At 67.1% G+C, this 27231-nt stretch overlaps 1 protein-coding gene across 1 annotated transcript in view; it reads right to left on the bottom strand.

The window, feature by feature from the left end:
• Nucleotides 1-544: 544 nt before the first annotated feature.
• The window catches only part of ADGRB1 (adhesion G protein-coupled receptor B1), a 55262-nt gene continuing 28575 nt past the window's right edge, over nucleotides 545-27231 (bottom strand). The window contains exons 17-30 of the mRNA XM_037048635.1: nucleotides 25339-25480; nucleotides 19838-19941; nucleotides 17762-17864; nucleotides 16942-17092; nucleotides 16545-16614; nucleotides 15301-15367; nucleotides 13473-13558; nucleotides 8709-8880; nucleotides 6832-6927; nucleotides 5249-5288; nucleotides 2606-3291; nucleotides 2009-2044; nucleotides 1680-1784; nucleotides 545-1293 (exon numbers count right to left, since the gene is read on the bottom strand). Coding sequence (XP_036904530.1) covers nucleotides 1096-1293; nucleotides 1680-1784; nucleotides 2009-2044; nucleotides 2606-3291; nucleotides 5249-5288; nucleotides 6832-6927; nucleotides 8709-8880; nucleotides 13473-13558; nucleotides 15301-15367; nucleotides 16545-16614; nucleotides 16942-17092; nucleotides 17762-17864; nucleotides 19838-19941; nucleotides 25339-25480 — 2056 coding nt within the window. The 3' untranslated portion in view covers nucleotides 545-1095. The remainder of the gene's footprint in view (nucleotides 1294-1679; nucleotides 1785-2008; nucleotides 2045-2605; nucleotides 3292-5248; nucleotides 5289-6831; nucleotides 6928-8708; nucleotides 8881-13472; nucleotides 13559-15300; nucleotides 15368-16544; nucleotides 16615-16941; nucleotides 17093-17761; nucleotides 17865-19837; nucleotides 19942-25338; nucleotides 25481-27231) is intronic.

The raw sequence follows: 27231 nt of genomic DNA, 5'->3' as shown, positions 1-27231 counted from the left end.
TATGGTCCCAAGTCTAGCCTGCCCTGGCCCTGCCCCAGGACCAAGGGGTAGGTGGGTGGGACAGGGGATGCAGAGGAGGGCAGGGGTCCTGTAGGAGATGGTGGCCCCCTCACCCAGCCAGCAGGAAAGAGGGGGAATCCCAGGGCTCCCAGCTCCCCCCTTCCCCTGAGTCCTCCACTCCACCTTCCTCGTTGTCCCAGGTTGTCTCTCCCGGGATGACTCCAGGCCCCAGGAAAGTCAAACGCCTGCCCCGTGAGGCCTGAAGTCTGAGGAGAGGAGGCGGTCCGGGGGCTCCCATCATCCTGGGCTCCCCTCAGGTTCCCTCCCAGCACCCCCTCCCCAGAGATGAGCAGCTGCTTGGGGCCATGGCCCTCGAGGCAGGTCCCCGACACCCAAGCAGGGCACAGGGAACGGTGAAGCCGAGGCGCCAACCAGGCCCCCCCCAGCTTCCCTGCCTGGTGGAGGGAGCGCGGCTGGTGGGCAGAGCATGCTGCCGAAAGGGAGCCGCAGAGAAGAGGTGTGGGTTTTTAATTCTTTTTATTGAAGAAAAGAAAAGGAGAGAAAAAATAGATTCCCCACCCTGCTTCTTCCCGGAGTGGGCCTCTGGGCCTGCCACTGGGGGGCAGGCGGGGAGAGGGCTGTGCCCCCTGCCTGGGTTGAGGCGGCCAGGGCCCGGGCGGGTGGGGGCTGGCTGCTTTCCAAGGAAGTGGGTCTAAAAAACGGTGCCGGGCCGGCCGGGCCAAGCAGGCTGGTCCTCTGTTGCAGCGGCTTGGGCGGGCGTCCTGCGGGTGCCGGCTGCACCCAGCCTGGCCACTGTCTACCGCTGCCTGTCCAACCTCCGGGGCTGGGTCCGAGGAGGGCAGAGTCTGAGGTGCCGTCAGCCTCTGGGGCCCTGTGCCACTGGGGCTGCCGTGTCCTGTCCCGTCTGGCTCTGGTCCCAGCACTGCGGGCCTCCACCTGGCCGCTGTCCGAGTGCCCTGCGGCCGGGGCGTGGGCCTGGCCCACTGCCCTCGAGTGTGCGGGCGCCCACCTGCGGCAGGAGCGGGCGGAGCAGCACCCTGCTCCGTGCCCGGTGTGTGGCCGCCGCCCACCAGCTCAGACCTCTGTCTGGAGGTCCGTGATGTCCTGGCCCACCAGTGGGATGGTGGCGCCCGACTTCTCCCACTCTGAGCCGCGCAGCTCCAGGGGCGACGGGGGCAGGGGCTCCAGCTCCCTCTTCACCCGCGAGGGCGGCCCGTGGGCTTTCCGAAGGCTCTCCCAGGGCCGCTTGTTGGGCGTCTGCTGCTTGTCTGGCTGCTACCAGCAGGCGGCCGGAGAGGGGGACGGACGGGGCCGGAGGAAAGAATAAAGAGGGGAGTCAGACCCGAGCAGTACGGGCGTGCGGGGCATGGGAGGCCCAGCACAAGGGGGCGGCAGGAGCAGAGCTCCTCCCAGACTGCACCAGGGCTGTGGCCGGCCAGTGGGTCAGGGTCTGGGGTGACCTGCAGGGAAGGGCAGCAGGAGGCCCCAGGCCACTCCCCCCCACACGCTTCCCTACCCTTCCAGGACCCCTGCAAGGTTGGAGGAACAAAGCGATGAAGTGATGGGGTCTCAGGAAGGTGGGAAGAGGCAGTCTCACCTAAGGGCTCTGCCCCGGCTGCCCTGCCCCAAGCCCCCGGGCCCTGCCGCGGCCCCCAGACCTTGCTCTCCGGACCCAGCACCTCCTTGTCCTTCTCCGCGTGCTGCAGCTTCCGGTTCAGGTCCTGGAACATGTCCTGGTGCCGCTTCCGCGTGTGCATGATTTTCTGCAGGGGAGGAGGGGCGGGAGGGAGTCCTGAGCTGCAGGGGGCTGCCCTGATCTGCCTCCTGCCCGCCTGTGGGCTGGCTCCTGGGCGCCAGGCCTCCCAAGGCGGGGCAAGACCCTCCTCCCCAGGCCTTGCCTGGCCTGCTGGGTCAGCCTGAGCCGCCTGCCCAGAGGCTCAGAACACACCTGGCCCCAGGGGTTCGGCGGAAGGGACTGGGGACCCACCTCGAAGTCCAGCTCTGCGTACCGCGACTTCCGCCTCTGTGGGGAGAGGGGTTTGTGCACACTTGTAACCAGCCCCTAAAACCTCCCTGACCACAAGTCCTGGCCTCTCCTTGCCTGAAGGTGGGGTAGCAGGAACCTCCACAACCCACGCTTGCCCTTGGGGCGCTGGGCCTAGCTGCCCCCACCCCTCCAGTCTCTGAGTTCATGTCCTGCAGGCTGAGCAGGACCTGGGGGTCAACTTCAGGTTTCAAGTCTAAAGAGTGAACACCCAACTCTAGGAGGAAGGGGCTCGGCCCCAGCAGGTTCAAGTGCAGTGGGGATCCTTGAGCTGCTTGCAATGGGCCAGACCACCCTCCGGGGACCACACCCTGAGGGCCCAGCAGGGCTGAGGGTGCCTGGGGACAGCAGCTGGCACTCCCTCTGGGCGGAGCCAGGACACCTTGGTCCTAAGCCAGGCAGATGGGACTCTTGGCCAGTGAGGTGGGGTGCTGGCCTCCCTGACACTGGCTGCCAGCCCAAATCTGAGGCGCCTGGGGACCAAGGCGCCTTTCCTTTGCCAGCTAGGGACCCTGGCCCCCAACCCTGGGCGGCCCTCACCTCCAGGGAGCTCACGGACAAGGTGGAGACATTCTCGTTCTTGGTCCCAGTCCCTGTGCTGGGCCCCGGGTGGGCAGCAGGCTCCCTGGGCTCCCCCAGGCTGGGGGGCGCTGGCTCTAGGGTGGGCGGCGGGGGCAGAGGCTGCTGGGGGGGTGGTGGAGGTGGGGGTGGTGGGGGCTGGGTGGGGGGCGCCTCCGGGGGCTGGCGGGAGGGTGGGCTGCGGGCGGGGGGCCCAGCATCGGGCGCCATGTTGAGGTGGATGAGGCGCGTCTGGGGCATCTGGTCGATGTGGATGCTGTACTTGGGCTCCTCCTGGGGTTTGGGCCGCAGTGTGGCCGTGGCTGTGGGCAGGATCACGTAGCTCGTGTCCAGGGCCTTCTCCTGGGCCCGGCTCAGCTCCGAGTCCAGCTTCTTGAAGATGTCCCCGTCACCCACGAAGGAGGACTTGGGCGCACGGCTCTTCTTGAGGGTCAGCGAGTGGTTAGGGAAGTCGGGCAGGGGGCCGCCGGGGCAGCGGGGCGAGCCATGCGTGTGTGGCTTGGACACGCTGGCCGGCAGGCTGTTGAAGTTGGGGGGCGGCACCTTGGCGTGGGCCAGCTTCAGCTTCTCCTCCTCGGGGAGGGACGGCCGCTTGAGCGTGCCCGTGATGGTGGCCGTGCGGCAGGCCGCGATGTCCTTGTTCAGCACTGAGGGACAGAGGAGGGGTCAGAGTGGCCTGGCCGGGGTCCTGCTGGATGCACCCCCCCCACTGCGTGAGGCATTGCAGCTGCCGGGGTTCCTTTGTGCCTTCACACGAGGCTGGGACACAGGGTGCCACACCACAGGACAGATGACCACTGCCCACGCACTGCCCTTCCAGAAGCTGGGTGGCCTCTGATGGCCCCGAGGTGACCCACGCTGCCTGGAAGTGCCAGGACACAGCTCCTCCACGTGGGGAGGACGGCCCGCTCCTGGGGGCCCAGCCTCGGTCCCTCCTGTTCAGCTACAGTGGAACAGGGGAACCGGGCTGCAGTGACCTCTGACCTGGGCGCCAGCACCGCGCTACTCACCGGGAGTTTGGCCTGGGCAGGACCTCAGAGAGCCCAGAGTGGCCAGGCCTGGCTGCTCACCCAGTGCCACTCAGGGCCCACACCCGGGAAGCCTGCTGCCCAGGCAGGCCAGCTCCCGCACGGCGCCTCTGCCCAGCCCAGGACGGGCGCTCGTCAGCCACTCCCTGCGTCCTGTCTCTCCAGCGCACAGCCGCCCAACTGCCCGGGCTGCTGGTCACTCACCCACTACGGGCTGGAGCCTCTTAGGCAGCCTCTCCACCCCGCCTCTCCCCCACACTTGGGACACCCTGCTCCCTTGCCCACAGCTCTTAGCTCTGCTCCATGGGGTCCGACGGGACTGTCTCTGCCAAACCCGTCCCCTCACTGGGCTGAAGGACCCCATACTTGTGGCCTCCCTGCCCACGCAGACTGAGCGTCAGGCCCCGCGGACCCGGCCGAGCGCCTCCCATGCACTCAGCAGCAGCCCGGGCTGCATGCAGGACCCAGTCCATTGCCAGGTGCCTGCCCACCAGGTGCCTGCCCACGTGGTGTCCACTCCCCGCACTTGGAGCTTGGCTGTGTTTGTGAAACTCCCTCCTAGCTATGCCCAGACCCACAGCCACCAGCCATTCGCTGTTCCCGGGGCATGGGCCAGGCTGGACCACCTTCCCAGTGAGGACGGAAACAGAAGCGGAGAGGCCATGCCCCCTACACAAGGTGGGGCCAAGTCCCCCAAAGCCCCCAGGTCTTGAGGCTGTCTCCCAGGGAGACTGGCCAGATAGCATGAGACTAAGATGGGGGTGGCTCCAGCTCCTGTTCAGGCCAACCTACAGATCACCTCTTCCAGGAAGCCCTCCGGGTCTACCTGGCAGCAGCTGATACTGCCCCCGCCCCCCGGGGCTGTCCCAGCCAATCCCCTGGGTTTTCTGTACAGAAATTTTTCCCAAATACCTGACAGACTAGAGGGAGGGTGATGCCCCAGAAAGGCTACCTGTCACTCCCCCAGACCCTTGGCTCCCGGAGCAGCGATCCCGGAGGAGCTTCCTTTTACTGGGCAATTAATTCCCTTCCTGCCCTTGCTTCCAGGAAGCGCAGCAGTGTGTCCTCCTACCTGCTTCCTCCCACTCCCCCCCCGGTGTGCCCTGCACTGAAAATTCACCTCACCCCTCCTCAGCAGTCGGACTAACAGTGGGGGAACGAAGGCGACACAGAACACGCGCCCTCGAGGGAGGGGGAAGGCGGGGTGGGGGACAGAGCCTGCCCAGCCTCACTGCCCCTGTGAGGAGGCGGGTGAGGGCTGGGGACTGGCAGTGCCTGTGGGTGTTGAGGACTGAGGCACAGTGGGGACGGGGTGGGGCAGCAGGCCCTGTGCAGGACTCCGAGCTCCACCAGCTCAGGGGTCCCGGGCACCAGGGACCCTGCCTGCAGCCCCAGGCACCCCGGCCCTATCTCCCTGCCCAGGGCTCCCAGGACAGCGTCTCCTCCGCTGGGGTGGGCCGTAGGAGGCAGGGTTGGGTGAGGACAGACGCACGGACAGACAGAGGCACAAAGAAAGGAAGAAAAGCAGGTGGGCCCGGGCTCGGGCCGCTGTCGCTCTCACCTGTCGGGCGCTCACCTGATCTACAGGCCAGGTCCACGTCCTTCTCGAAGTCAGTCTGCAAGACAGAAACGGGCAGGGTGAGGGCCCCCCAGGCCCAGGGCAGGGCGGGGCTTCGGCCGCACCCAGGAGAGGCGCGTGTGCCACTCTGCACACTCAGAGCTGCCCATGTGCTGACCTGTTCACACCAAGTGAGTGCCTTAAGGACAGCCATGCCTCCCATGCTCTCGCCTGTGCATACACGCACACACACGTGTGCATGCGAGCATGCATGTATATCACACCCATGCATGTATACCCTGCACATGCCCATTTGTGTGCACGCAAGTGTGTGCACATGCAAGCAGGCTTATGCACCATTTGCACGTGTGCAGATGCATGCGTGTGCAGGCACACGTGAGCACGCTCTCTCTCCAAGGCACTCACGGATTAGCCGGGAAGTGGGAAGCCAGCCCCACCACAGCTCACTCCTGTCCTTGCTCCCCAGCCTGCCTCCCCTGCCCCCATTCCCTGGGCCCCCAGCTCAAGAACCTCTCTGCGGGCCCTCCCGTCCCCCCACTGGGGCACCTAGGCCCCACAGGGGAGCCCCTTGCGGCCCAGGCCACCACCTGCGGAGCGGTGGGGTGTGGGGACCTGCTCCATGCCGCCCCTTCAGTCCTCGAGACAGCCTGGGGGTCGAGACAGCCCAGCGGTTGAGCGTGAGGAGGCCGGAGGGCCCAGGAGGCAGAGCAGGGTTGCTGATGTCCAGGGCCCGAGCGGGACCACGAGCAGTGGTCTCTGCCGAATGCAGCAGCCGTTCTGGCCTAGCCAGGAGCTGGGGGTCCAGCTTGGCTACCTCAGGCCAATGTGTGGCCTCCCCTGGGGCGACTGGCCCCAAGGAACGGCCGGGCCCTGTGTCTCAAACCTGGAGGTTCCTCTAGCGGGAAGATCACAGCCTGAGGTTGGAGGTTAGGCCAGGGGAGCAGCGTCAGGGGCCCAGGACCTGGCCCTCTACACCTTGGGGCCCCCCCTTACCCTGAAGAACACCAGCAGCCTGCCCCAGGCTGTCGCCGGCATCCGCTAAGGCCCTGCCTGGGGTCCTACTAACCACTGTGGCATGGCAAGGCACCAGGAGACCCCATGGGTGCCTGCCGCTGCCGGCTCACTGAATGCCAGGGGCACCCGGTGGGCAGTGGCCTCAGAATGTCAGTGCGGAGGAGTCACTGAGGCACTGCCAACACTGGAGCGGGCACTGCAACAGGGGGTCAGGGAGGACTCCCCAGGGAAGAGGGCCTCTCGGCGCACAGCTGGGGGCGAGCAGCAGGGGCGGGCGGGGTTTGTAGGTGGAGCACCTTGGGCTGCAGGGCCCAAGGGGGAGCCAGAGAGGGCAGGAGATGAGGCAAGGGCAGGGACACCGAGGTGGTGTCCACCCCATGAGACTGCTGCTACCGGCCCCACCCAGGCTCTCATCCACTCGACCTGCCCATCCCCCAAACCCTGGACAAGCGACGTGGCCCCGGGGAGCCTCGTCCCTGGCCTCAGACTGGGCTCAGAGTTCCTTGTGACGGGGCTTTGGGGCCTGGCAGGGACAGAGGCGGCCTGCACCCCGCTCTGAGCCCTACCATGAGCTGGGCGTGGCCGTTCTGGAAGGAGCCCCCCGAATCCCCGTTGCCCTCCTCCTGGCGATCGACCACTCGGCACTTCACAGCATCCTGGACCTGAGGGGACAGAGCACAGGTGGCTGGTGACACCCGCCCATGAGGACAGCCCTGGCTGTGGTGTGGGGGGCGGGGGCAGGCTGGTCCAGGAGGCCCAGCGGCTTTTCTGAGAGCCTCTGTGCCCCCGTGGCGAGAACCCCACAACGCGGCGCTGCGGGTCCCCGGCCAGAGCTGCAGGCCCCTCATCAGGCTGGGGAGGGTCGCCCAGTGTCCTGCCCGAGCTTTGCCACCACGGACTCTGCTTCGCAGACTGTCTGGGCCTGCCGAGGGCCTGGTCCTCGCCTGCTGAGGGCCACACCCACCCGGCGTCCCCGAGCGTCCTGGGTGGGGCCTCGGGTCTGTGTGAGGAGCAGCCGCAGGTGCTGTCCGTATGGCGGGGGGCCCCCCACTAGGGAGGGCCAGGGACTCTTCGGAAGGCCACAGTCAGGTGGCCCTTCCAGATTCACCTGCCCATTTTCCCACATCCAGCCTCTCCTCCGTGGGCCACGGCCTCAGTCTGTGCTTGCCTGCTCATAATTCCCACGAGCCCTTTCCGCCCTCTGAGGTCCCCTTCTATAGCTTGCAGTTGCTGTCTCACAGGAGCCAGGCCACTGAGGGCCACAAGCCTGGCCTGAGAGCCTGGGCAGCACGTGGCCGCCTGGGCTGAACCCTAGAGGCGGCTGCCGTCTACGGAAGGGGCTGCCACCAGACCACAGGTGTAAGCCGATGGGGGCCAGAAGCGCACTTCCTATGACATTTTCCCTCCGGGTTGTCTCCGGGGCTCGCTGCGGGGTGGGGGGGGGGGGCTGTGGCCTTTTGGTGGCAGGCTGTCCTCAGGTCCTTCGGAGTGGACCCTCGGGACTAAACAGGGGCCCCTTCAGCAGCAAAAACTTCGGGTCTGCACCCCCTGCCTTTCCCTGAGGTCAGAGCCCCTGGAGAGGGGATCCCACCTCCCTGGGAGCTGTGAGTCTGGTGTGAGGAGGTCCTCAGCTGGTGGGGTGACCAAGGTCAGTACTGGTCTTTCCCCTGATAGGTTCTCAGTAAGTCATCTGTATCCTCAATGGTGCAGGCACCCCCGGACCTGTGTCCACCCTGGACAGGGAAGCTCCTGGCAGGGGTCCAGTGGGTGCATGTCTGCCCATTCAGGAGGAGCCGAAGTTGGCCCTAAATGGACAGAGAATCAGCAGCCCCACTCGGCCTTCCCTTGGGGCCCAGGGGGCCCCACTCCAGAGCAGTCTGGGCCCCCGCGGGGTGAGCCTGCTGCCCCCAGCCTCTGGTTGCAGCTACATGCTGGGCTGAGCTCTGCTTCCCGGCCTCCTCTCCCAGCCTCTGCTTCCTTCCGGATCTGTGAGCTTTAACGCATGCCTTTGCTGAATTCCAGGAGGTTCCAGGGGACCTGGAATCTGCCCGCTCACTCCCGCCCCCGCAGCCCCATGGACATCCTGGCACTGGGACTCGGTGCCCAGCCTACCAGTGGCCCCCACATGACCCTGCACTTGGCCTTGCTGCTCTCCTCATGGCCCTGAGCAGCACCAAGTCCATCGACGCCAAGATGCATGTCATTTCACATCTGGACCCTCCAAGACTGGAGACACTGCCCTGGTCCCTGCCACCTGCCAGGTGGCAGCGGGATGCAGCTGGGTGAAGCCTTGCCAGGCTACCTCTGGAGAGGTCCGGGAAATGCCAGAACAGGGGTCTCCCATGGCTCCAGTGGGCTCATGCTGCACCCCATCTGAGCCAGCAAGTGGCAGAGGGCTCCCTCAGTGGATGCCCCCGCAGCTCGGGACCCCGCGGGCGCCCACCTCTCTGCGCAGGATGCAATGCACCATCACTATGACGAAGCCCTCGAGTGAGTCGAAGACAGCGAAGAGGATCTGGAAGAGGGCGGAGCGGCGGTCGGTGACAGCGAGCACGGCCGACATCCAGGTCAGCGCCAGCAGCGGCAGCACCACGCAGGAGCTCCACAGCGAGGCCCTGCGGACAGAGCGTGTCAGGGCCGCCCAGCCTCAGCCCCGCCTCCCTCCCCCGGGGCCTGGGCTGTCTCCCGCTCTGCCCCACCCCTCCCTGAGCAGCCTGAGGCTCCTGGGGGTGCTGGGGACTCAGGAGGCGGGTGCCCAGTGAGGGAGGGAGCCCTCTGGGGGGGTTCCAGGTCCCAACATAGCCCTCAGGTCCCCAGTCAAAGGTCTAGGGTCCCATGAGCAAGATAGCCACCGGGTGGGTTGCTTGGCCAGACCTCTGGGCTCTGGACAGAGAGAGGGAGGGAGACAGAGAGGAGAGAGTCTGGGAGGGAGGCGACAAGACAGACACAGCCAGGCAGGCAGAGGACAAGGGCAGAGACCAACAGGAACAGAGACCAACAAGCGCTTCCTCCTCTTGGTTCCCTTCCTTGCCCATCTCAGGGGAGGGGCTGCCTCCTCCAGGCAGTCTTCCAGGAGCACACCCGCCCTCCCCAGTCACTGCCCTCGGCAGTCCGGCCCTCCCCACCTGCACATCACAGGCTCCACTCGTGCCCACTTGGAGTCCACCTCCCGGACTGTCCAGTGGGGACATGGAGCTTCTTCAAAGGACTGTTGTGGGCACAGAAAGAGAACCTGCAAGGGCTTAGGACCCATGGCCCATACTGGTCACTGTCATGCCTCTCAGGGCCATGGCAGCCGGAGGACCCAGCCAGGGTGAGCTCTGCCCCCATGGATGGGTGCCAGCCTGCAAGGGCTCTGAGGGGTTGCTGGGGCCACTGAAGTGACCCCAGGGGTGGGGGTGCTGTCCGGGCCACTGGCTCCCTCCTCCCTCGCAGCACAAGCAGGGCAGGTGGGGCAGAGTATCAGAGACGGGGACGTGGGGCAGGGCCACCAGGAAGCAGCTGGGGACACAGGACTGATGGGAGAGAGGCTGGCGTCCAGCCAGGACAAGGACCCCCCAAACCTGTTGAGCCTCAGCCAGGGCAGAAACTTCCCCCAGACTACCCACTCTGCCCTGTGGGCGGGGACCCACAGGGGACCCCAGTGCCAAGGCTGGGACACGCCCGCCCGCACTCACCTCCCATCTCTGAGACTGGGTGTGGCAGCCCACTGGCCTCCTAGGCCCCGCCTTCCCCGTGCTCCCTTCGCCGCCTCCTCTCCCTCCTCTTCCTCATTCTCCTCCACCCCCTCCACCAATCTCTAAGACCAAGGTCCCCAAGCCTAGGCCCAGGTTTCTCCTCTGGGACAGAGGCCCTGGCCCTGCCCCCATCCCCAGGGCCTGCCCCAGCTCGGGGCCCACTCCCAGCCGCCTGCCAGGGGTGTCTAGGCCAGAGCCAGGGGTCACCCTGAAGCCACCCCTTCTCTCAAGGCAGAGTGGGGGCTCCAGAACTGGACCCCACAGACACTCTCTTCCCCTCCTACCCCAGACAACCTTGGGGGCTCCCCCGGGCCCCCTCAGACGGCAGCGCTGCCCTCACACAGGACCTGTCCTGCCCAGGGCCCCGGGTGGCTACCAGCACAGAGGGGATTTGGCCGGGTGGGGAGGGCTCCTGGTGGACCCCCCACAGGCTCCCCTTCTCACTCCACGACTGGCCTCTGCCCCCCGATGCTGTGCCCGTGCTCAGCACGGGGCTGGACGAGGGGGCCTCCCCCAAAGACGCGCGTCTACCTGTGTTGGCTGTCCCTCACCCCTCCCAATTCTCGCCCCCGTCCTTCCTCTTCGTGGAGGGTGGGGCCTCCAGTCTCTCTCCTCACCTTCACCTGGGCCTTCTCTGGCTGGGCCTGGACCCCACGTCTGGAGCAGGCGGAGCCGAGGCTGGGGCCAGCGCCACCCCCACCGAGTCCTCATCCTCCGTGAGTCATCTCTCTCCCCGGCTGAGGCCTGACAGTGAGCTCGGGGGCCTGAAACTCACTCTGCAGCCTCTGCAGAGGCGGCAAGGAGGAGCCCACGCCCCTCCGTGATTGAAGGTCGGGAGGAGCTGCTGGGGGAGGCCCGTGGGCAGTCACCTCACCTGTCCCTTTGGCAAAGTCAGGTGCCCCTAGGAGGGGGTGGGGGCTCTGAGCACAGACTGGAGTCCGCAGGGCCGCCGCCTCCGACTAGGCTGGCGTGTGAAGCAGGAGCGGGGCGGCGCCTGCGCCCAAGGGCAGTGCACCCCAAAGTGTGGCCCGTGTTTGCCGGCCGGTCTCCCTGCAGCCCCCCGCCCCACTCTGTGCTGCAGAGACTCAGCCAGCCCAGCCCAAGCCTGACCCGGCCCACCTGTGCTCACACGCTGCCCACGGGGGGCGGGGGGGACACTGCAGCTCTGGGCCCCAGGGTCCAGCGCAGGGAGCAGACACAGGAGGGTCCCAGGGTCAGGGGTGTGTGTGCCGGAGACAGGGCCACGCCCCTCCAGGTGCAGCCTACACCTGGGACGCCAGGCCCACGAAGCCCTGCCCTGCTCACAGCCCGGCAGCACCGGGGTACCACAGGAGAACGCTGGCCCTGCCTGCCTGCCACATACACAGTCATATACTGGCCAACACGCAGACACACACACGAACGCACTTGTACCCACGCGCTCAAGCTCACAGGCACTCGGGGAGCTGCTGGCCCAGACTGCAGCGTGCCCACAGCTACCTGCCCGGTGGGCTCGCTGCCCTCGGGTCTCTCTGGCCCGAGGGGCCCTGGGGCAGGGGTGGGGGTGGGGCGGGAGCCGAGCAGGGGCTGCCCGGGGCCCTGGAGAGAGCAGTGGGGATGACGGAAATGGCAGCAAAAGCTTCAAATGAGCAAAATTCGTGACTCAGAGGAGAGCAGAGACGGATGCACAGGTGGGTGGGCACTGAGAGGCACCAACACAGCGTTACTGGGGCTTCGGAGGGACATTGATACAGAGAGGGTTCCGCACGGGACACGTGTGGGGGTGCGCCCCAGGGGCCCAGGGCAGCCAGCTGCGAGAGCGGCAGAGGCTGGAACAGAGCAGATGAGGTTCTCACAGAAAACAAGGGGGCAGGTGGGGGCGGCCAGACCTCAGTCCAACCGGCGCCTCCTGGGCCGGAGTCCTGGGGATGGGGACAGGGTCTTGGAGAATGTGGGAAAGGGGTCTTGGGGAAATGAGGTCCCGGGAGCGGGTAGGGATGGGACCCTATGAGACAGAGGGGGGCTGGGGACAAGGTCTTGGGGGCCGGGAAGGGCGGGATCTGGGCGAGAGCCGTCCTCAGGGCCTCTTCTCACCCGGTGCACCCAGAGCCTGGGCCTCGGGAGGGCTGGGCCGGCTCCTGGGTGTGCACGGCTGCAGCTGCCCACCCACATCTGCACGAAGACGCAAAACCCTCGGGTCCAGGCCACCCCTCGTTCTTCTGGTCCCTGGTGCCTGGTCTGATCAAGCAGGGCCCTGCCTGAGAGTGACTGGGACGGCGGCCTGCTCTAAGCCCATGTGAGGGTCCGGGGGGACGATGCGGGGCCGGCTGCCTCCCACCTGTGCTCCCAAGCCTGGCCCCCAGGGCAAGGCGGGAAGTGGCCACGGAAAGCAGGCAGTGGTTGGACGGTCTGGGCTCTCAGAACCACCTCACCAGGCTGCAGCCCTGCGCCACCTGCCACCTGCCTGAGCCTCAGTGGGCTCAGCTGTAATGTGGGGACACGACAGAACCTGCCTCGAGGGGGCCGCGGGCTCAGACAGACAAAGCCCTGCTTGGGGTGGGCATGCCCGAGTCACTGGCTGGGCAGTGTGCAGGCTTGTGGCCCCTGCTGTCCAGGAGGCAGGGGGATGGGCCTGCGCAGACCGGCCTGTCCACAGTCCCCGAACTGCTGACCCCGAGGCCATGCTCCCAGCTGCTGTGGGCACTCCAAGGCCACAGGCCTCCCCCAGGCAGGTTTCTACCCAAGACCAGAACCCACCAGGGCCCCAAGGGGCTGGCTGCCTGATACTTCGGCTCACCAGGGAGAGTAGGAAGAGGGAGACAGAGAGAGGAGACAGACAGGCCAAGCAAGACTGGCACAAGGTGGGAGGGCACCCCAACGCAGACACCAGCCTGGATGAGGGACAGGCAGAGCAGGTACAGGAGAGGTGAGGAGGGCTCGGAGGCTGGGGCAGGACAGAGGGGCGGGCCGGTCCCACCCACTGCTGGCCTGGCGGTGACCTGGCACCCCTCCATCCTGGAGCCCGTTCCCCGCAAGACTGAGGGGCAGCACGCTCCCAAGCGGCACGCCCTCCCACTGCTGGGCATGGCCGAGCCACTCGGAACTGCCACCAGCTGGGCCGTGTGCCCCTGGCCAGGCCACCTTCTTGGGTGTGAGGCCACTGGGCCCATCTCCTCCACTCCCTCCTGTGCTGAAGGCACCCTGGGGCAGGCCCCCAACCCTGAGGGGAGGGGGGGAGGACTGGCAGCAGTGGGGTCCTCCTGGGACCCCCTCGAGGGGGAAAGTAGCCTGGCCAGGGGCACACGGCCCAGGACCTCCTGGGGACCTCCAGGTCCTGGGCTGTGTGTCCTTGGCCAGGCTCAGGACCTTCCGGGATGTGCGCCCTGTCAAAGGCCAGATGGAGAGACTGTGGCCCCGCCACCTCTCGGCCTGGTCCCAGCCTCTGCCTGGGAGGGGCTGGGGCGGGGTGGGGGGTGAGCTCTGGGTCCTACCCTGCCCGCTCCTTCAGCTTCTTGTCCGTGATGCCATCTTTGGACACGAGCTTGTTGAACACCAGGATCCCGATGGCCATGTTCACCTGCCGGGCAGAGGCGGGTGTGGGGCCTGCGCTCGGCCCCGCCGCTGCACCCTGCCATCTGTCCCCCCATCTACCCCGACTGTCTGGCGAGGTCCTCTGTGCCCAGGGACCCGTCCGGCCCTGTACGGCCGGGCACCGAAGCTCGAGCCTCCCACGTGACCCCCCCACCTGACAGGCTCCGCCAGGCCCTGGGAGCCCTGTCGGGCGGGTTGGACATGAGGAAGGGCCAGGCTGACCCAGCGCAGGCTCACAGGGTGATGGGGTCTCTTCCTACAGGCCGTGTCGAGTGCGCTGCCTGCCGTCTCCACTGTGGTCAGCCATAGTGTGTAAAGTGGGGTCCCATTTGTCCAGAGGTCAGGCTGGGGTCGGGGTGAACCTGGCCCTCCCCCGAGTGGGGCTGACTTTGCTTGCCCCGCTCAGAGCGTGGGAGCGACCTCTAGGCCAGTGCGCCCCACCCAGGCTCTCGAGCCCCGCCCACTGTGGGGAACTCATTTCCACCCAGGCGCTGCCTCCCTTGCTCTCTGCCCGGGAGCCCTTCACAGCCTGTAACTTGGGAACACCAGCGCCAGGGCTGGCCCTGCCCCGGGAGGTGGTTCTCGGCGCTAACGGAGGTCCCCCAGGCTGCTGCTTAACTGCCACCTGGGACTCAGAGAAGTGTCCCCAGGGCACCCCTCGCACAGCTCCTCAGTCTCTCCTCTGGACTCCTGCTGGTATGTGGGGGGGGCAGCCCCCATCCTTCCACTGAAGGCCCCCTGCCCAACTCCCACCCTGCCCAGAGGCAGCTTGGCCTCTGCTGAGTCCCTGCGGCTTGGACATGCTGGTCCCTGGGCCCAGGGGTCCAGGGAGGCTGACCCCACATTCAGCGGGTGCCTGAGCCCTGCTTCCCACTGTCCTGTCAACAGAAGGTCCCAGACACGGTCACCAAATACTCTGCAGCCTGACAGCATGGAGGTGACTTTCCTGGGTGACCTCCTTTGTCACATGGCAGGGCCAGTGGAGGACAGGACCCCGGCTGCCACCTGCCTGCAGCAGGCTCTACCTTTAGCCTTCATTTGCATGTCCCTGTGTCCCCAGGGCCCCTTGGGCAGAGGCCCCACAGCAGTGGGTCAGGGCCGGCCCCCCCTCCAGATGCGTTCCTGAGAATAGACTTGGGGTGGGAAGAGGTTCCTGCCTCCACCCTCCCCTGGGGGGTGCCAGCCCTGAAACGGTCCCTGGCCACTGACAGGCTGCGCTGACGAGCCTGGACGCAGCCCCTCCCTGCCCTCACCTCCCAGGAACCGAGGAGCTGGGCCCTGGCTCCTGTGCTCACCCGTAACCTGGGGACAATGACCCTGGTGCCACTTGGCACTCTCACATCCCTCACCAAAAGAACATGGATGGGGACAGCAGAAAGAACACTGAGGGCCCAGGGAGGGGAGGGGCTCCTTTGGGCCGGCCCCACCCAGGGAGAAGAACGCCCCGCCTGTGGCTCTGAGGCTCCGGGCCCAGGCCTCCCCTGGGTGCGCCCCGCCTACCCGCCGGCCCCTCTCTTAGCAAATGTGCACAGGTCTGGCGGGTACAGAGCTGGTCCCCGAGAATCAGGCACGCTTTGCTCAGAGGAATCCTAGGTGGCTGTCCCAGCCCGGCCTCTGCACCCCTGCACCCTGAAGGCAGGTCAGGGGGCTGTTGACACCGCCCCACCCCAGGGAGTAGGATCCGAACTTGCGGTCCGAGGCCCAAGCCTGGGACCACGGGGTCCATACCAGCACCACGGCGGCGGCCGGTCCCACGAAGGCGTACAGCAGTCCCCCCTCCAGGGACAGCCAGCAACTGGGGAGGAAGACGGCTGGTTAGTGGCCAGGTGTGGGCCCCGCCCCGTGATGGGGGGCGGGCACCCCAGGCTGGGGGACAGGGGAGACACTGAGAGGGTAGAGGCTTCCATCAGGAAGAAGTGAGCCCCCAGGGTGGGAACCCCACGCTCATTCTCTAGCTCCAGAGCCCCGGGGGGGGGCTAGGCGGCACTGTAACCCCCAGTTTACAGGTGGAGCAGCAGCCCCAGAGCAGGGCCTGACCGGCCCCTGGTCCCCTTCCCCCTCCGCCAAGGCCCCCTCCTGACATGACGCCAGATGCTGGGCTGGCTCTGGGCCTGGTCCTCTGCCCACCTGCCGCAGCTGCGGGGCCGCAGACCCTGGGCTTCTGCTGAGTCTGGGCCGGGCTCTTCCTCACTTCTCACTCTGTCATGAACGCCGCACTCCCCCAGGTTTCCTGGACACCCCTCACCTCACGGAGGCCCCTGGAGCCCCGACCCCACAGAGGGCACCGCCCCACCCCCTTCCTTTCCGGAGCCTTCTCTCAGGCCAAAGCCCCGCCTCCCTGGCCATCTGCAAACAGACTCCTCCCCGCCCAGCCCACCACTCTTGGCACTCACACCGCTGGGGCCCCCAGGAACTGGGTCTCCATTCCTGTCAAGTGCCCCCCTCCCAGACGGGGAGTTGCTCAGGGGCCCCCACATCCTGTGCCCTGGGCTGTACAGCGACCCCAATGGGCACAGCCAGTGTCAGTTGCTCCTCCGGGTCCTCCGCCCCCACCCCCACCTAGGAAGCCAAGCTGCCTCCAGGATGAGCCCAAGCTTCCCCGCCTGGCAGTCAAGGCCCCTGGCCTTGCCCAGCTGGTCCTGCAGGGGGGTGGCTTCCTCTGAGAAACAGGCCCCCACCTGCCCCGCCCTGCCCTGCCCAGGGCTTCCTTGCAGCCCCACAGGTGAGGGTTTTGGGGCTCAGAGAGGCTGACTGGCCTGTCCTGGGTGAAGGCAGGAGGCTTAGCTTCTCTTGGCCCCTCTGCCCACGGCTGGGCAGAGCTGCTAGGAGAGGTGGCCACCCAGGGAGCCTGGCCTCCAGCTCGGGGCCACCCCCATCTGTGAGGTGAGGGTGCAACCAGCTGTCACCCTCCAGGGCAGGGGCAGGGCCTGGAGGTGCTGGGAGGGCCCCATCCCCATGCTGCGCCGACTCACTAGTTCACGGTGCTGTACCCTCGGGCCTTGGTGAACCCCACAGACACAGCCACGACCAGTGCGGGGAGCCCTGAGGAAGGAGCAGGGAGACGGGTCGGTCCTCCTCCAACCACGCCGTCCGGTGGAGGGCGAGGGGCCAGGAGGAGGATGGGGTGAGGACGTGCGGAAATGGGGGTAGGGCGGCTAGATCAGCAGGTACCACGCAGCACCCCCGTCGCCTTCGACTTTTGGATGTAGGAGGGACCACTTTCGGTACACATCACATCCCGAGTGTTGAACGGAACGTGGTTACGCTAAAGTGTGACTCGTTACCTGCAGTTCAGTTCCACTTGGCACCGACAACTTGCCTGGAAGCTCTATGTGAGGGGGACAGGGGTCCTGGGGGGCGGGCACTCACCCCAGCCCAGGCAGAGAAAGCGCTTGCGGATGAGGCGGCTGCGCAGGCGGCCCGTCACGGCCAGGTAGGACTGCCAGGCCTCGGTGAGCACCCAGCAGAAGGAGGACAGGAAGAAGAAGTGCAGGAAGGCGGCCACCAGCGTGCACACCACCTGGGCGGGCGGGCATGGGGTGGGGACTGTGCGGGCCGCAGCCACCCGCGTGGCCCAGCGACCGCAGCGGCGACCAGGGCCGGCCCCAGGCAGGAAGCCGCTGAGGGGTCGCCTGGTCCAGGGCCCTGAGATGGGTGGAGGAACATCTAAACCCCCCTGGCGGGTGCTTGAGTGACGGAGCCCACAAATGGCCCCTCCCACCCCATGGCCCTGCCCACCCATTCACAGACACACCAACAACTGGCCAGGAGCCCACTGCAGAGCGCTGGTTCAAGCACACCTACGCAGGAGGTGCTGACCTCAAGGCCCTGGGAAGGCAGGTCACCCACCAGGCCGCAGGATAAGGCAAGAACAAGCTGAGACTGGTGCCCAGTAGTGGGCTTGAGATGGGGGCTTGATCTGGCTCCTCACAAAACTCCTGTCCAGCTGGACACTCCAGACACTGAGTACCAGTGTCCATCCTGGCCTAGGGACAGCTCCACCCCATCCTGGGCCTGAACCATGTGGCCACCGTGGCCAAGGGAGGAGTAAAAAGGACAGCCAGTGGCTCTGGTCCCCTCTTCCCTAAGCTTCCTGGGGACCCCAGAGCCCAGGCCCTGCTGGGGTTGACCTCACCACCCTCGCCCACCCAGTGGCACTGGGATGTGCAGGGCAGGTCCAGAGTGGTACCTTGTTGCGGGTCTGGGTCTGCCCAACGAGGATGAGCGCGTTGGAGGAGATGATGGACAGGCAGAAGTTGATGAGGATGACGGAGCGCTCGGAGCGGATGTACCTGCAGGGAGAAGGGGCCCGTGGTCAGCGCCCAGCAGGGCCTCACTTCACAAGACCTGGGCTTCTGTGGCCACACCAAGAGTGGGGTTGCTGCCTCCCGCAAACACTGTGGCCGCCACCAGCACCACCATCATCACCACATCACCATCACCACATCACCATCACCACCATGTCACCACCATCACCACCACCATCATCACCACCTACCACCACCACCATCCTCCTCACCATCGCCATCTGCCCACATGCCCGCCGTACCACGTACCAAGCCCCAGTGCAGTGAGGCGCCAGGGAGAGCCCTGGGGAGCCTCTCTAAATACAGCTGCCTTCTCCTGCTGGGAGTGACTCATCCTCAAAGTTGGTTCTCCTTGTCATGCGCAATCCTCTCCCTGCTGTTGGACTGCTCAGGCAGAGCTACAGAGCTCGCTCTCAGGGTCTCACTGCCTACTCCTTGTCTTCGCCCCAGCAGCGCCCCGTTCCCCTGGCCCTGTCCCCAAGCCTGATCCTGACCTTGAGGCAAGAAGATGGGCTCTGAGTGGGGGCTCTGAGTGGGGTGAGGATGACGGCAGCCGTTCCTTGGGCTGTGACTGACATTACAGAATGGGGACACACAGGGTGGGCCACCCGTCACTTCTGCTCCCAGTTCCCACTCAGCTCCCCCAGCGGCCTGGGTGGCTAAGAGCCAAGCAGGTGGCAAGGTGAGGACACAGGGCAGAGCTTCGGCGGCTGCGACGTGGCCTGATGTGACAGGTGGCCTTGGGTGGGCCCTGACCCCTCTTGCAGTTTCCCCTGTCCCCTGGACGGTCAGGGTGGGGCCTGGCGGCAGCGCGCTGGGGCAGCCATGAAAGGAGGCTCTTGGAGAGTCACGGGCTTGGCCTTCCACACTGCAGTGAGGCCACCCCACGCCTGTCCCGGGGTCTGGGAGAGGCGTGTCCACAGGCATTCGGGGCATGTGGGCCCAGAGGAGGGGAGCTGCATGCTGCCCATCCGGACACCGGCACCCTCGGCAGGACACAGCCTGCGGCTCACGAGTACCGGCCACCGGGAAAGTGGAGCTGCCCCCCAGCAGCGGCATCGACCTCCCCCTGCTGGCCTCGGGTACAGGGTCAGCTCGATCATCACCTGGCGCTGCCCTGCCCGGGGGGCCGGACGCACTGGGAGTCCCGGCCAGGCCTGGTGGGTGGCTGCTGGGCAGGCAGGTGACCTTGACCTCACCCTCCTTGTCCCAAACCTCTGCTCAATGAGCTTCAAAGGGGGTGTGGGAGTGGGAAGGTGGTACAGCCCCCAACTTGGACCTGCACTCGCACTCACACACGCCTGTGGCCACCTCAGACCTGCACCCGCACACGCGTGTCCCCCGCCCCAGGGCGGCCACATCTGGGACAACAGCCCTCACGGTCCTGCTTGTGCCCACACTGCCCCACCCCACAGACCGACACCGGAGGCAGCACCCGGGGGGGGGGGCACACTGAGCAAGGGGCCCTCCCTGTGACCCAGCCCTGGGCTCCGGGAAAGCCAGGTGACGAACAGACCGGGAGCCAGGGCACCAAGGGGGCCCTAGTGGGCAGGGGGCTCAGCTGGGGAGCGGGCTTGGCTGGCGCCCGCCGAGGACAAGAGGGGGTGCGGGCCCGGCATAGGCAGGAGCCTGACAGCAGAGCTGGCTCCCTCGCTGGCCTGCCCGGGGCCCCCGCCCGCCACGTGCCCGCCAGCGCCCGGAGCAGCGGGCAGGAGGGAACCTGAGCGAGCATGGTGGGAAGACAGGGGGTGGGGTGGGAGGGCGAGGGGTGCAGGGGTGGAGGTGGGGAGCTGTCCAGGAATGATGGCAGGGGGCCGGGGTGGGGGGGTGGAGGGGACAGGTGGGAAGGGAGCTGCTGGCTGGGAAGGGGAGAAGGGGGGCCCGGGCCACGCCCACCCCTGGAGCTGCTCCCTCCCCCAGCCCCCCGGCCCCCGGCGCCCGGCCCCCGGGGACCCCACCTCCACACGGAGACATAGATGATGATCAGCATGAGCAGGGTCAGGGACGACACACCACAGCCCACGATGAGCGTCACCGACGGCACCGCCACCTTCTCCATGTTCTGGGGATTTGAGGGGAGACCAGAGTGAGGGCGGGGGCTGGGCGGGCGTGCAGCCGGCCCCCGGGCAGGGGTTCTGCCTCCGCACCTGCAGCCAGCTCTCTGGAGCTCTCCTCCAAGCGGCAGCCAGAGAATTTCATAAAAAGCCACTAAAGGGCCCCTCCCTGTCCACCCCCCTGCCCCGGTCCCAAGTCATTCAGAACGCACTCTTGGTTCTGCAGAGGCCTGGGGCCCAGTCTGCCCTCTCGGTCCCACCTTGAGGCCTTGCCCGCACACCTCCTGCTCACCCCGTGGACTGCACGACCCAGGGTGCACGCCGTGGGCCCCTCCGTCCGCAGTACCCGGGGCCCCCGAGCACACTATGGAGGGAGATGGAGGCCTGGTGCGTCCAGCACCCAGACAGCGACAGCCCCTCCCAGCCTGCTGCCTCTCAGGTCTGGGAAAGATGGTGGGGACAGCGTAGCCAGGAGTGGAGGGGATCCCCCACCCTGAAGCCGACACCTTCCCATCCCTGGGGACACGGCCCGGGTGCAGCTCCAGCGTAACCGTCTGTCAGCCCCTAGGGAGCCGGCTGGCTCCAGGGAGAGGGGCTCTGGACTCCCGGCTTAGCTGGCCCTGCACTGTAACCTCAGTGCCCTGCCCTCCGGGTCCCCATAGGCTGTCTGTCCTAGCAGCCACCTGGCCAGGCTGGAGGCAGCTGGAAGCAGAGGGCGGGCCAAGCCCCACAGTGCTCAGGGGCAGCCCGCCCTGCCTTCCGGCACACCCTGGCCCCTCTGCCCCGGCCCAGACACCCCTGGGCCCTGGCCCCCAAGGAGGCCCAGCCGCCTGCTGGCCTCTCAGCTGCAGCCAGACTGCTGAGGGCTCGGGCCCCAGCCACCCTGGGCAGGGCATGGGTGTGACCGTTGAGCTCCCACCAGTGTGGATGGGGGGGGCGAGAGATCTGGCTGTGGGCTCTCCCTCTTCTCTCCAAGGTCAAGGTGAGGCGTGAGGTTTCCCACCTGGGGCTCCAGAGCTGCTGCTGAAAACGCACACGCCTGGCACACCTCATAACATGCCTCCTGGCCCTGGGCCTCGTGCTCGCCGACACATCCGCTCCCCCGATCGCCTGGGCACACCAGGCGCCGCAGACCCGCCAGGCTCAGCCAGGAAGCCTCCTCCAGGCAGGCCCCTGGTTACCCCAGGGGGACAGGGGGTGGCTCCCGCCTCCGCTCCCCCACCTGCACGCTTTGCCAGGGATGAGGACAGTGCCACTGTCTCCCAGAGACTAGGCTCCGAAGTGGGGGCCCTGTGGGAGCCCCATCACCCCATCACCAGCCATGGCTGGGAGAAAGCCAGTGAGGAAGCAGTAAGTGGGGGCAGGGTGACCCCAACAAATGTTTCTAGGACATGGGGCCGGCCCACAGCCAGTCACGTGGGTCGCGGGTGGCTAAGTGAGCGGCTCCCGCCTGCTCCGTGGCCATCTGCCTCCCCCTGTCCCCATTAGGCCCGGCAGCCACACACCCGCCGGCTGGCCCACCTGCTCCCTCCTTCTCTCCGCCTGGCAGGCTCTGGACCATGTAAAGGGGACAGGTGACAGGATGGGTGGGCAAGGGTGTCAGAAAACCCCAGGCCTTGCTGGCTGGGCTGGACTGGAGACCTGAGGGTGAGAGACTGGCACCAGGTAATGCAGAGAGCGGCCACCTGCCAGAGTCCAGCGCCCTGGCCGAGCGAAGCACTGCTACCCTCCTCTGCCCTTGCCCGTCCCACGGCGGTTTCTCTCCCAGGCGACATCTTGATGCCCGGCCTGAACACACAGCCCTCGTCCTCGCCGCCCCTACCTTGTCCTGAGCCTCTCCAGGGCACCCCGGCTGCCCGAGCTTCCCTGTGTGGCCCACACGGCTGGGTCGCCTCCACCATGTGGACGCCCACTTCCTTTCTGCCCCCAGACGCACCGGTTTCCTTCCTCCGGCACCACCTCAGTCCCTGCTCCGACCCTGCCCACGGCTCCCAGCTGCCCAACAAATACGCCCTCACTGCATCGCAGGCTGGCCGTGACCCTGGCCGCACGCTGAGCCCTGACCCAGGCTGCACTCATAACCCAGGGTCAGGCACATCCCAGGGACACCACCACGGACATCTGGGCTGTTTGCTACCCGCCCGGCTGTGGCGGGTGCTGTAAACACTTCACCCCGTCCCACCCCCACGCAGCCCTGAGGCAGGTGGCTCCGGCCCCCTCACGGATGTGACTCAGAGCAGGCCCACAGTGGCACAGCGGGACCTGGTGCTCCAGCTCCTCCGTCCTGTCTCCCTTCATCCCGTCCCCCCGGATTCTCATTCCTCTCTGGCTCCTGGGGCCCACCCACAGCACCCACCCCCGCTGGCGTCTCTGGGCCCTCGCTCTGGACTTGTCCCTGGAGGCCGCTTCCTGCCCTATGATGCAGCTCTGCCCACTCGGACCGAAACCCCACGCCCAGAGTGTCCGGCCAGCCCTGCTGGTGGAGGCAGGCGGCCCCGCATCCATCCCCCTTGCACCCCGCCCAGCCCACTCAGCCACCCGTCCCCCGGCTGCTGGGCGGCCCTGCCTCAGTCCTGCAGGGGCTCCTCCAGGGCCCAGCGCCCCAGCTTCCCAGGGGGCCATGCTCTTTGGGGCCGCAGCCCTGTGCCCCAGCCCTGCCCTCTGAACCTCACCCTGCCTCCCATTTCTTGCCTTTCTCACCCTCCCTGGACAACTGCCCCCCACCCCTGCTCCAGGCTCGCTAGTGAACTCCTGCTCACCCCTCGGGGCCCTATTGCAAACCTCGTGTGCACACCTGGCCCTCAAACTACCCCCAGGAGAGAGGGTGCTCTGGGAGAGCAGCAAGCCCTCCCCCCCCCAGGGGCTGCTCAGGCCTGTTCACAAAGACCCTGCCCCATAAGGCCAGGACTGGGGTCTGTCCCAGCCACAGGCACTCAGGAGTCAGTGCAGCACTGGGGGTACACGACTGTGGTCCTCCCTTTGTTCTTAGTTGCTCCCAGCCTGGCACCTCTGGGGCGACCTCCCCGTGAGCTCGAGCTGACCCAAAGCCAGAGGAAGGCAGTGCCAGGCTGCTGGCAGGCAGGGGGGCTTGGGCAGGCTGGAGCCCACCCCGGTGCCTCTGGCACACTTGCTCCCCACTCACACCCCTGCCCTTCAGGGGTCACAGAACCAGGTGAGGCCGACTGCCATCCTATCTTACAGATAAGGAAACCGAGGCCCCGAGTGGCCAGGCAGCCTGCCCTCGGCTCCACAGCTGCTGTGAGCCCTGCACGCCTGGCCTCAGTGCCTTTTCTGGGGTGTGGGGATGGGGTGCCTGACACACAGCCTTTGTCCTGCCTCCATGCACGCCAACGCCCCCCATGAGGCTGCTCCCAGAAACCCCTGAGCTGGTCCATTGATGAACTGCCGGAAAGAGCCTCACCGCCCTCTGTGGGTTGGCCTCGCCTTCCGCCTGCCCCCCTGGGCGGTGGGGCCTGGCTGTTTCCTCTCCAAGGCACCTGGCACAGGTTGGCTTTTCCTAGAAAGGCCCCCTTGGCATCAAGTCCCTTCGCTCCCGAGTTGCACCAGCACAGCCACCCACTCGCCCATGCACCACCCTCCCCGAGCATCGCTCTCGGTGCCAGGCCTGTGTGCTCGGCCCCCGCCTGAGGAGGGAGGCGGTTCCCGGAGGCCGCCGGGCCCTGCTCCAGGAGCCCCCACCAGCTTTTCTGCACCTCACTGTGCCCCCTGCAAGCACCATGGGATCAGCACCCCCCACAGGGGTGGAAGTCAAAGCTCAGAGGAGCGGAGGCCACTGCAGGCCCACTGTGTGCAAGAGAGAAGCGTGGGTGTCGAGGCTCGACCAAATTCGTCCTCCTCTGTGCCGGGCAGGCCTCGGGCTGGGGGCGCAGGGCATGTGGGCACCCACCCCGCTGCCGAGCCGAGACCCCTCCTGCCCTGCATGCTCGTCACATCTGGGATCCATGGCTGGGCGATGCCCTGCCTGCTCTGGCCTCTCAAGGGAGGGAGGAAACCCCTGCCCCACTGGTCATTCCTGTGCAGCGTAGACTGCTGCTTTCGCCTTGGCTAGCTACGCAGAAAGCCACCTCTTCCAGGGAGCCCCTGGGGGGATGGCCCTTGCTGCTGCCCCCAGGACCCTGGCCTGAGAGGCAGCAGGGCCAGCAGGGCCAGCCTGTCACAGGGCCAGCCCAATGGAGGAGGGCACCCCTGGGTCCAGGGCAGGACCGCAGACCCCTGTCCATCCAGACTCACCTTAAGACCTTGGGTAAGACCCCTTTCCCCAAACCCTGGCTCCCCTGCCTATCAATCAGTGCGTTCAGTAGCAATGACCTCTACGGTTCCGTCCAGCTCTGATCCTACAGGGGGCGGGCCATGACTGACAACACCACCCTCCCCACCGGTGTCCCAGGGGGAAGAGTGGGTGGAACACTCTCCGGGACATCTGGACCCTCTTCCACTCTGAGCCTGGGGCTCCACAAAGGGAGAGCTACTGCACCCAGCCAACGAGGCCGTCCCAAACACCGGGGACAGCCATGTCCCCTCCCCGTCTGTCTTCTGTTATCTGCTGCCCACACTGGACCTTGGCCGAGGGGCTCGGGGAGCAAACACTCAGCTCCTTCCACCCTCGGGGCATCCAGTGATTGGAGCCAGGTCTTCCTGGGACCAGTGAGGGCAGCTTGGACCTGGCAAGAGGGCCCAGCAGCCCCAGTAGGCTGGACTCAGCACCCAGGGCTCCATCCAGCCAGCTGGCCCCAGATGCCGTTGCCATAGAAACTGGCAGCCCCCACAAAAATCTCCAAACAAAAAGGAGGCCCCTGAGATGACGGGCCTTTCTGGGGAGGCTGTGGACCTGGGCTGGACTCAGCAGCCGTCCACCCGGGACCCCTACCTGGGACGCAGCCTCCCCCACAGGCCAGGGGCCACTTAGGGTGGGTGGGGAAGGGCTCTGAAAAAGCTGGCAGTGCTTCCCCTATCTCCCGGGCAGGGTGGGAACCTGCCACCGAGTGACGCCGGGACCAAGGGAAGGGGTCTGCCCGGCTCGGCCAGGCCCTGCCTTCTCCCAGCCCAGTAGCCTGGTGCCCAGCCCGGCTCCTCTGAGCACTGGCTCTCTCCAAGGTCCCAGGCCTCTGAGGAGAGTGGGCGAGACTCACCCACCAGACACTCCCGGAACCCCAGCCCTGCTTTGCCCAGCAGTCCCCAACTCCACACTGCACCTACTCGCCTCCCCCCTCCCACACCCCAGAGGCCCGCGCCCTGCGGCTAGGACCCGGGGGCTGCCGGGCGCACCGACCCCTCCCGCTAGTCGCCAGTCCCGCCCTCCGCGCGCGCCGCCCGGCGGCGACCGTCCGGCCGGAAGCCCCCTCCGCGCCCCCGCCCGTCGCCCTCGCGTCCCGCCGGGGTCTCACCGCGTCGGCGCTGAGCTGGGCTAAGATGGCGAAGGTGGAGAGCCGGTCACAGAGGCAGCGCGTCCGGAGGGCGTCGAGGGGCACCGTGCGGCAGCCGCGCCACGACCAGGGCCCGAGCTGCGGGGGGGCGGGGGAGGCGGGTCTGGGGGAGACAGGGCAGCGTGAGCGGCGGCCCCCGCCCGCCCGCCCCGCCCCGGGCCCCAGCCCCAGCCCCGGCGCGCACCAGCACCTGCACCCGCGGCCGCGCGTCCGCCCCGCCGCCGGCCCCCGGAGCCTCGCGCCCCATGGCCGCCGCCGCGGAGCCACGGGAGAGCGACTCACGGGAGCGCGGGCCGAGCCGGGGAGCGCCCCGCCCGCCGCGCCGCCCCAGCACCGCCCGGAGCCTGAGCCGAGCCGAGGGGGCGGCCAGCCAGGCGGTGGGGGTGGCGTGGGGCGCACGTGGGCAGGGTGGGCGGCCCCTGCCCCTCTGCCCCTGCAGCCCCTGGCCGGCTCTCTGGTGACCTTGGGACCGCCCCATCCCCCACACCCACAGCCCCCAGGCCCTGGAGTCCCTGGGGTCTGAAGCTCCTCTTCTAGGCCGGGAACAGGGCTCCCTTCCCAGAGCAGAAGCAGAGCCCCTCTGGGCTGACCCAGGGCCCACCGGCTGTCTGCAGGCTGGGACAGTTCGGTTTCCGCTGAAACACACAGGGCCCCAGGGCCTCAGTGCACCTGCCCTGCACTGCTGCAAACCCTCCCTTAGCGGTCCGGCCCCGTGTCCAAGGCCTGTGCTTACATCCAGGAACTTGGGAGCCTCCCGCCTGGGCTGAGCCTGCAGGGGCCAGGCCTGCAGAAGGTGGCGACGGAGGGTCCCCCCCAGGGCCCCAGGCCTGTGGGCTGCCTGGGGGCGGGGGGGCTCTAGGCTGCCAGTAGAGACAAGACTAACTCTGCTCCTTAGGACCCACATGTAGGAGTGGGCTGGGGCGCGCTGCTGTCTGCCTGGCCTGACCCAGAGGAGCCCTGACCTGCCCACGCAGGCACGGTGACACACCATGACGCCTCTGCTCGTCACCTGAGTCTGCAAGCAGTCAGACCGGCTACCTTCCGTCTGGGCTGAGTTGGCGACTTCTGTAAGGTGGGGAGGGGGCCGGGCCCCCGAGCTCTTAGCACAGTGCTTGGGTGTCGGGTGGAGTCTCCAGGCCGGTGGGAGCTCGGGTGCCAGGCTGCCGTGGACTCTGCTGAGTCCGAGGTGTTACACAATCCTGGCTCTGCGCTTCGGGCCAGGGAGAAGGCACGAGCTGGGCCGGCCAGACACACTCACTTCTGCTTTTCTCTGTCGGTTCTCCCCCTACGGGAGGGGATCTGTCCCCCCCCACCGCCCCCCACCAAGCCCTGCATTTCAGGCGGAAAACCGAGGCCCAAGGGTGTAGCAAGGCAGAGCTGGTTCGAGGCCCATGATTCATTTGGCCAGGGCTCCGGGACCCCAGAAACCTCCCATCCATATCGCAGCCTGTTTGCTTATCTCTGAAGTGCATGAGAGGAGGGGACGTCCCTCTCCTCAGTGGTATGGTCCCCTGAGTCCCTGGGAGCCAGTGTTTGGGGGGTGGCTTGAAGCTCAGTCGTGTTAGGGGCTTCCACCAACAAGGGTGCAGAAGCAGGCCCAGGCCACCGAGGGGCCCTGGAGCTCCCGCCTCTGGCTCCCAGAGATGCCTGTTGCAGCCTCCTAGCCTCGGGCCCCTGCCCTATGCTGGCCCAGGAGGAGCCAAGGTGCGCAGGGCCACATAGCTGAGCAGGCCCAGCAGGGCTGCGGGGAGGCAGTCCTGGAGCTCGGCGGTCTGTGCGGACCCAGCCCCCCTCTGCCACCCTGCAGGCTACACGCAGGCAGCACAGAGTGCAGCAGCCATCAGAGCTTATTAA

This window comes from Sturnira hondurensis, unplaced genomic scaffold, assembly GCF_014824575.4.
Source record: "Sturnira hondurensis isolate 20B ecotype Veracruz unplaced genomic scaffold, ASM1482457v3 Scaffold0006413, whole genome shotgun sequence".
NCBI lineage: Eukaryota > Metazoa > Chordata > Mammalia > Chiroptera > Phyllostomidae > Sturnira > Sturnira hondurensis.
This window is presented reverse-complemented; position numbering and strand designations above follow the sequence as displayed.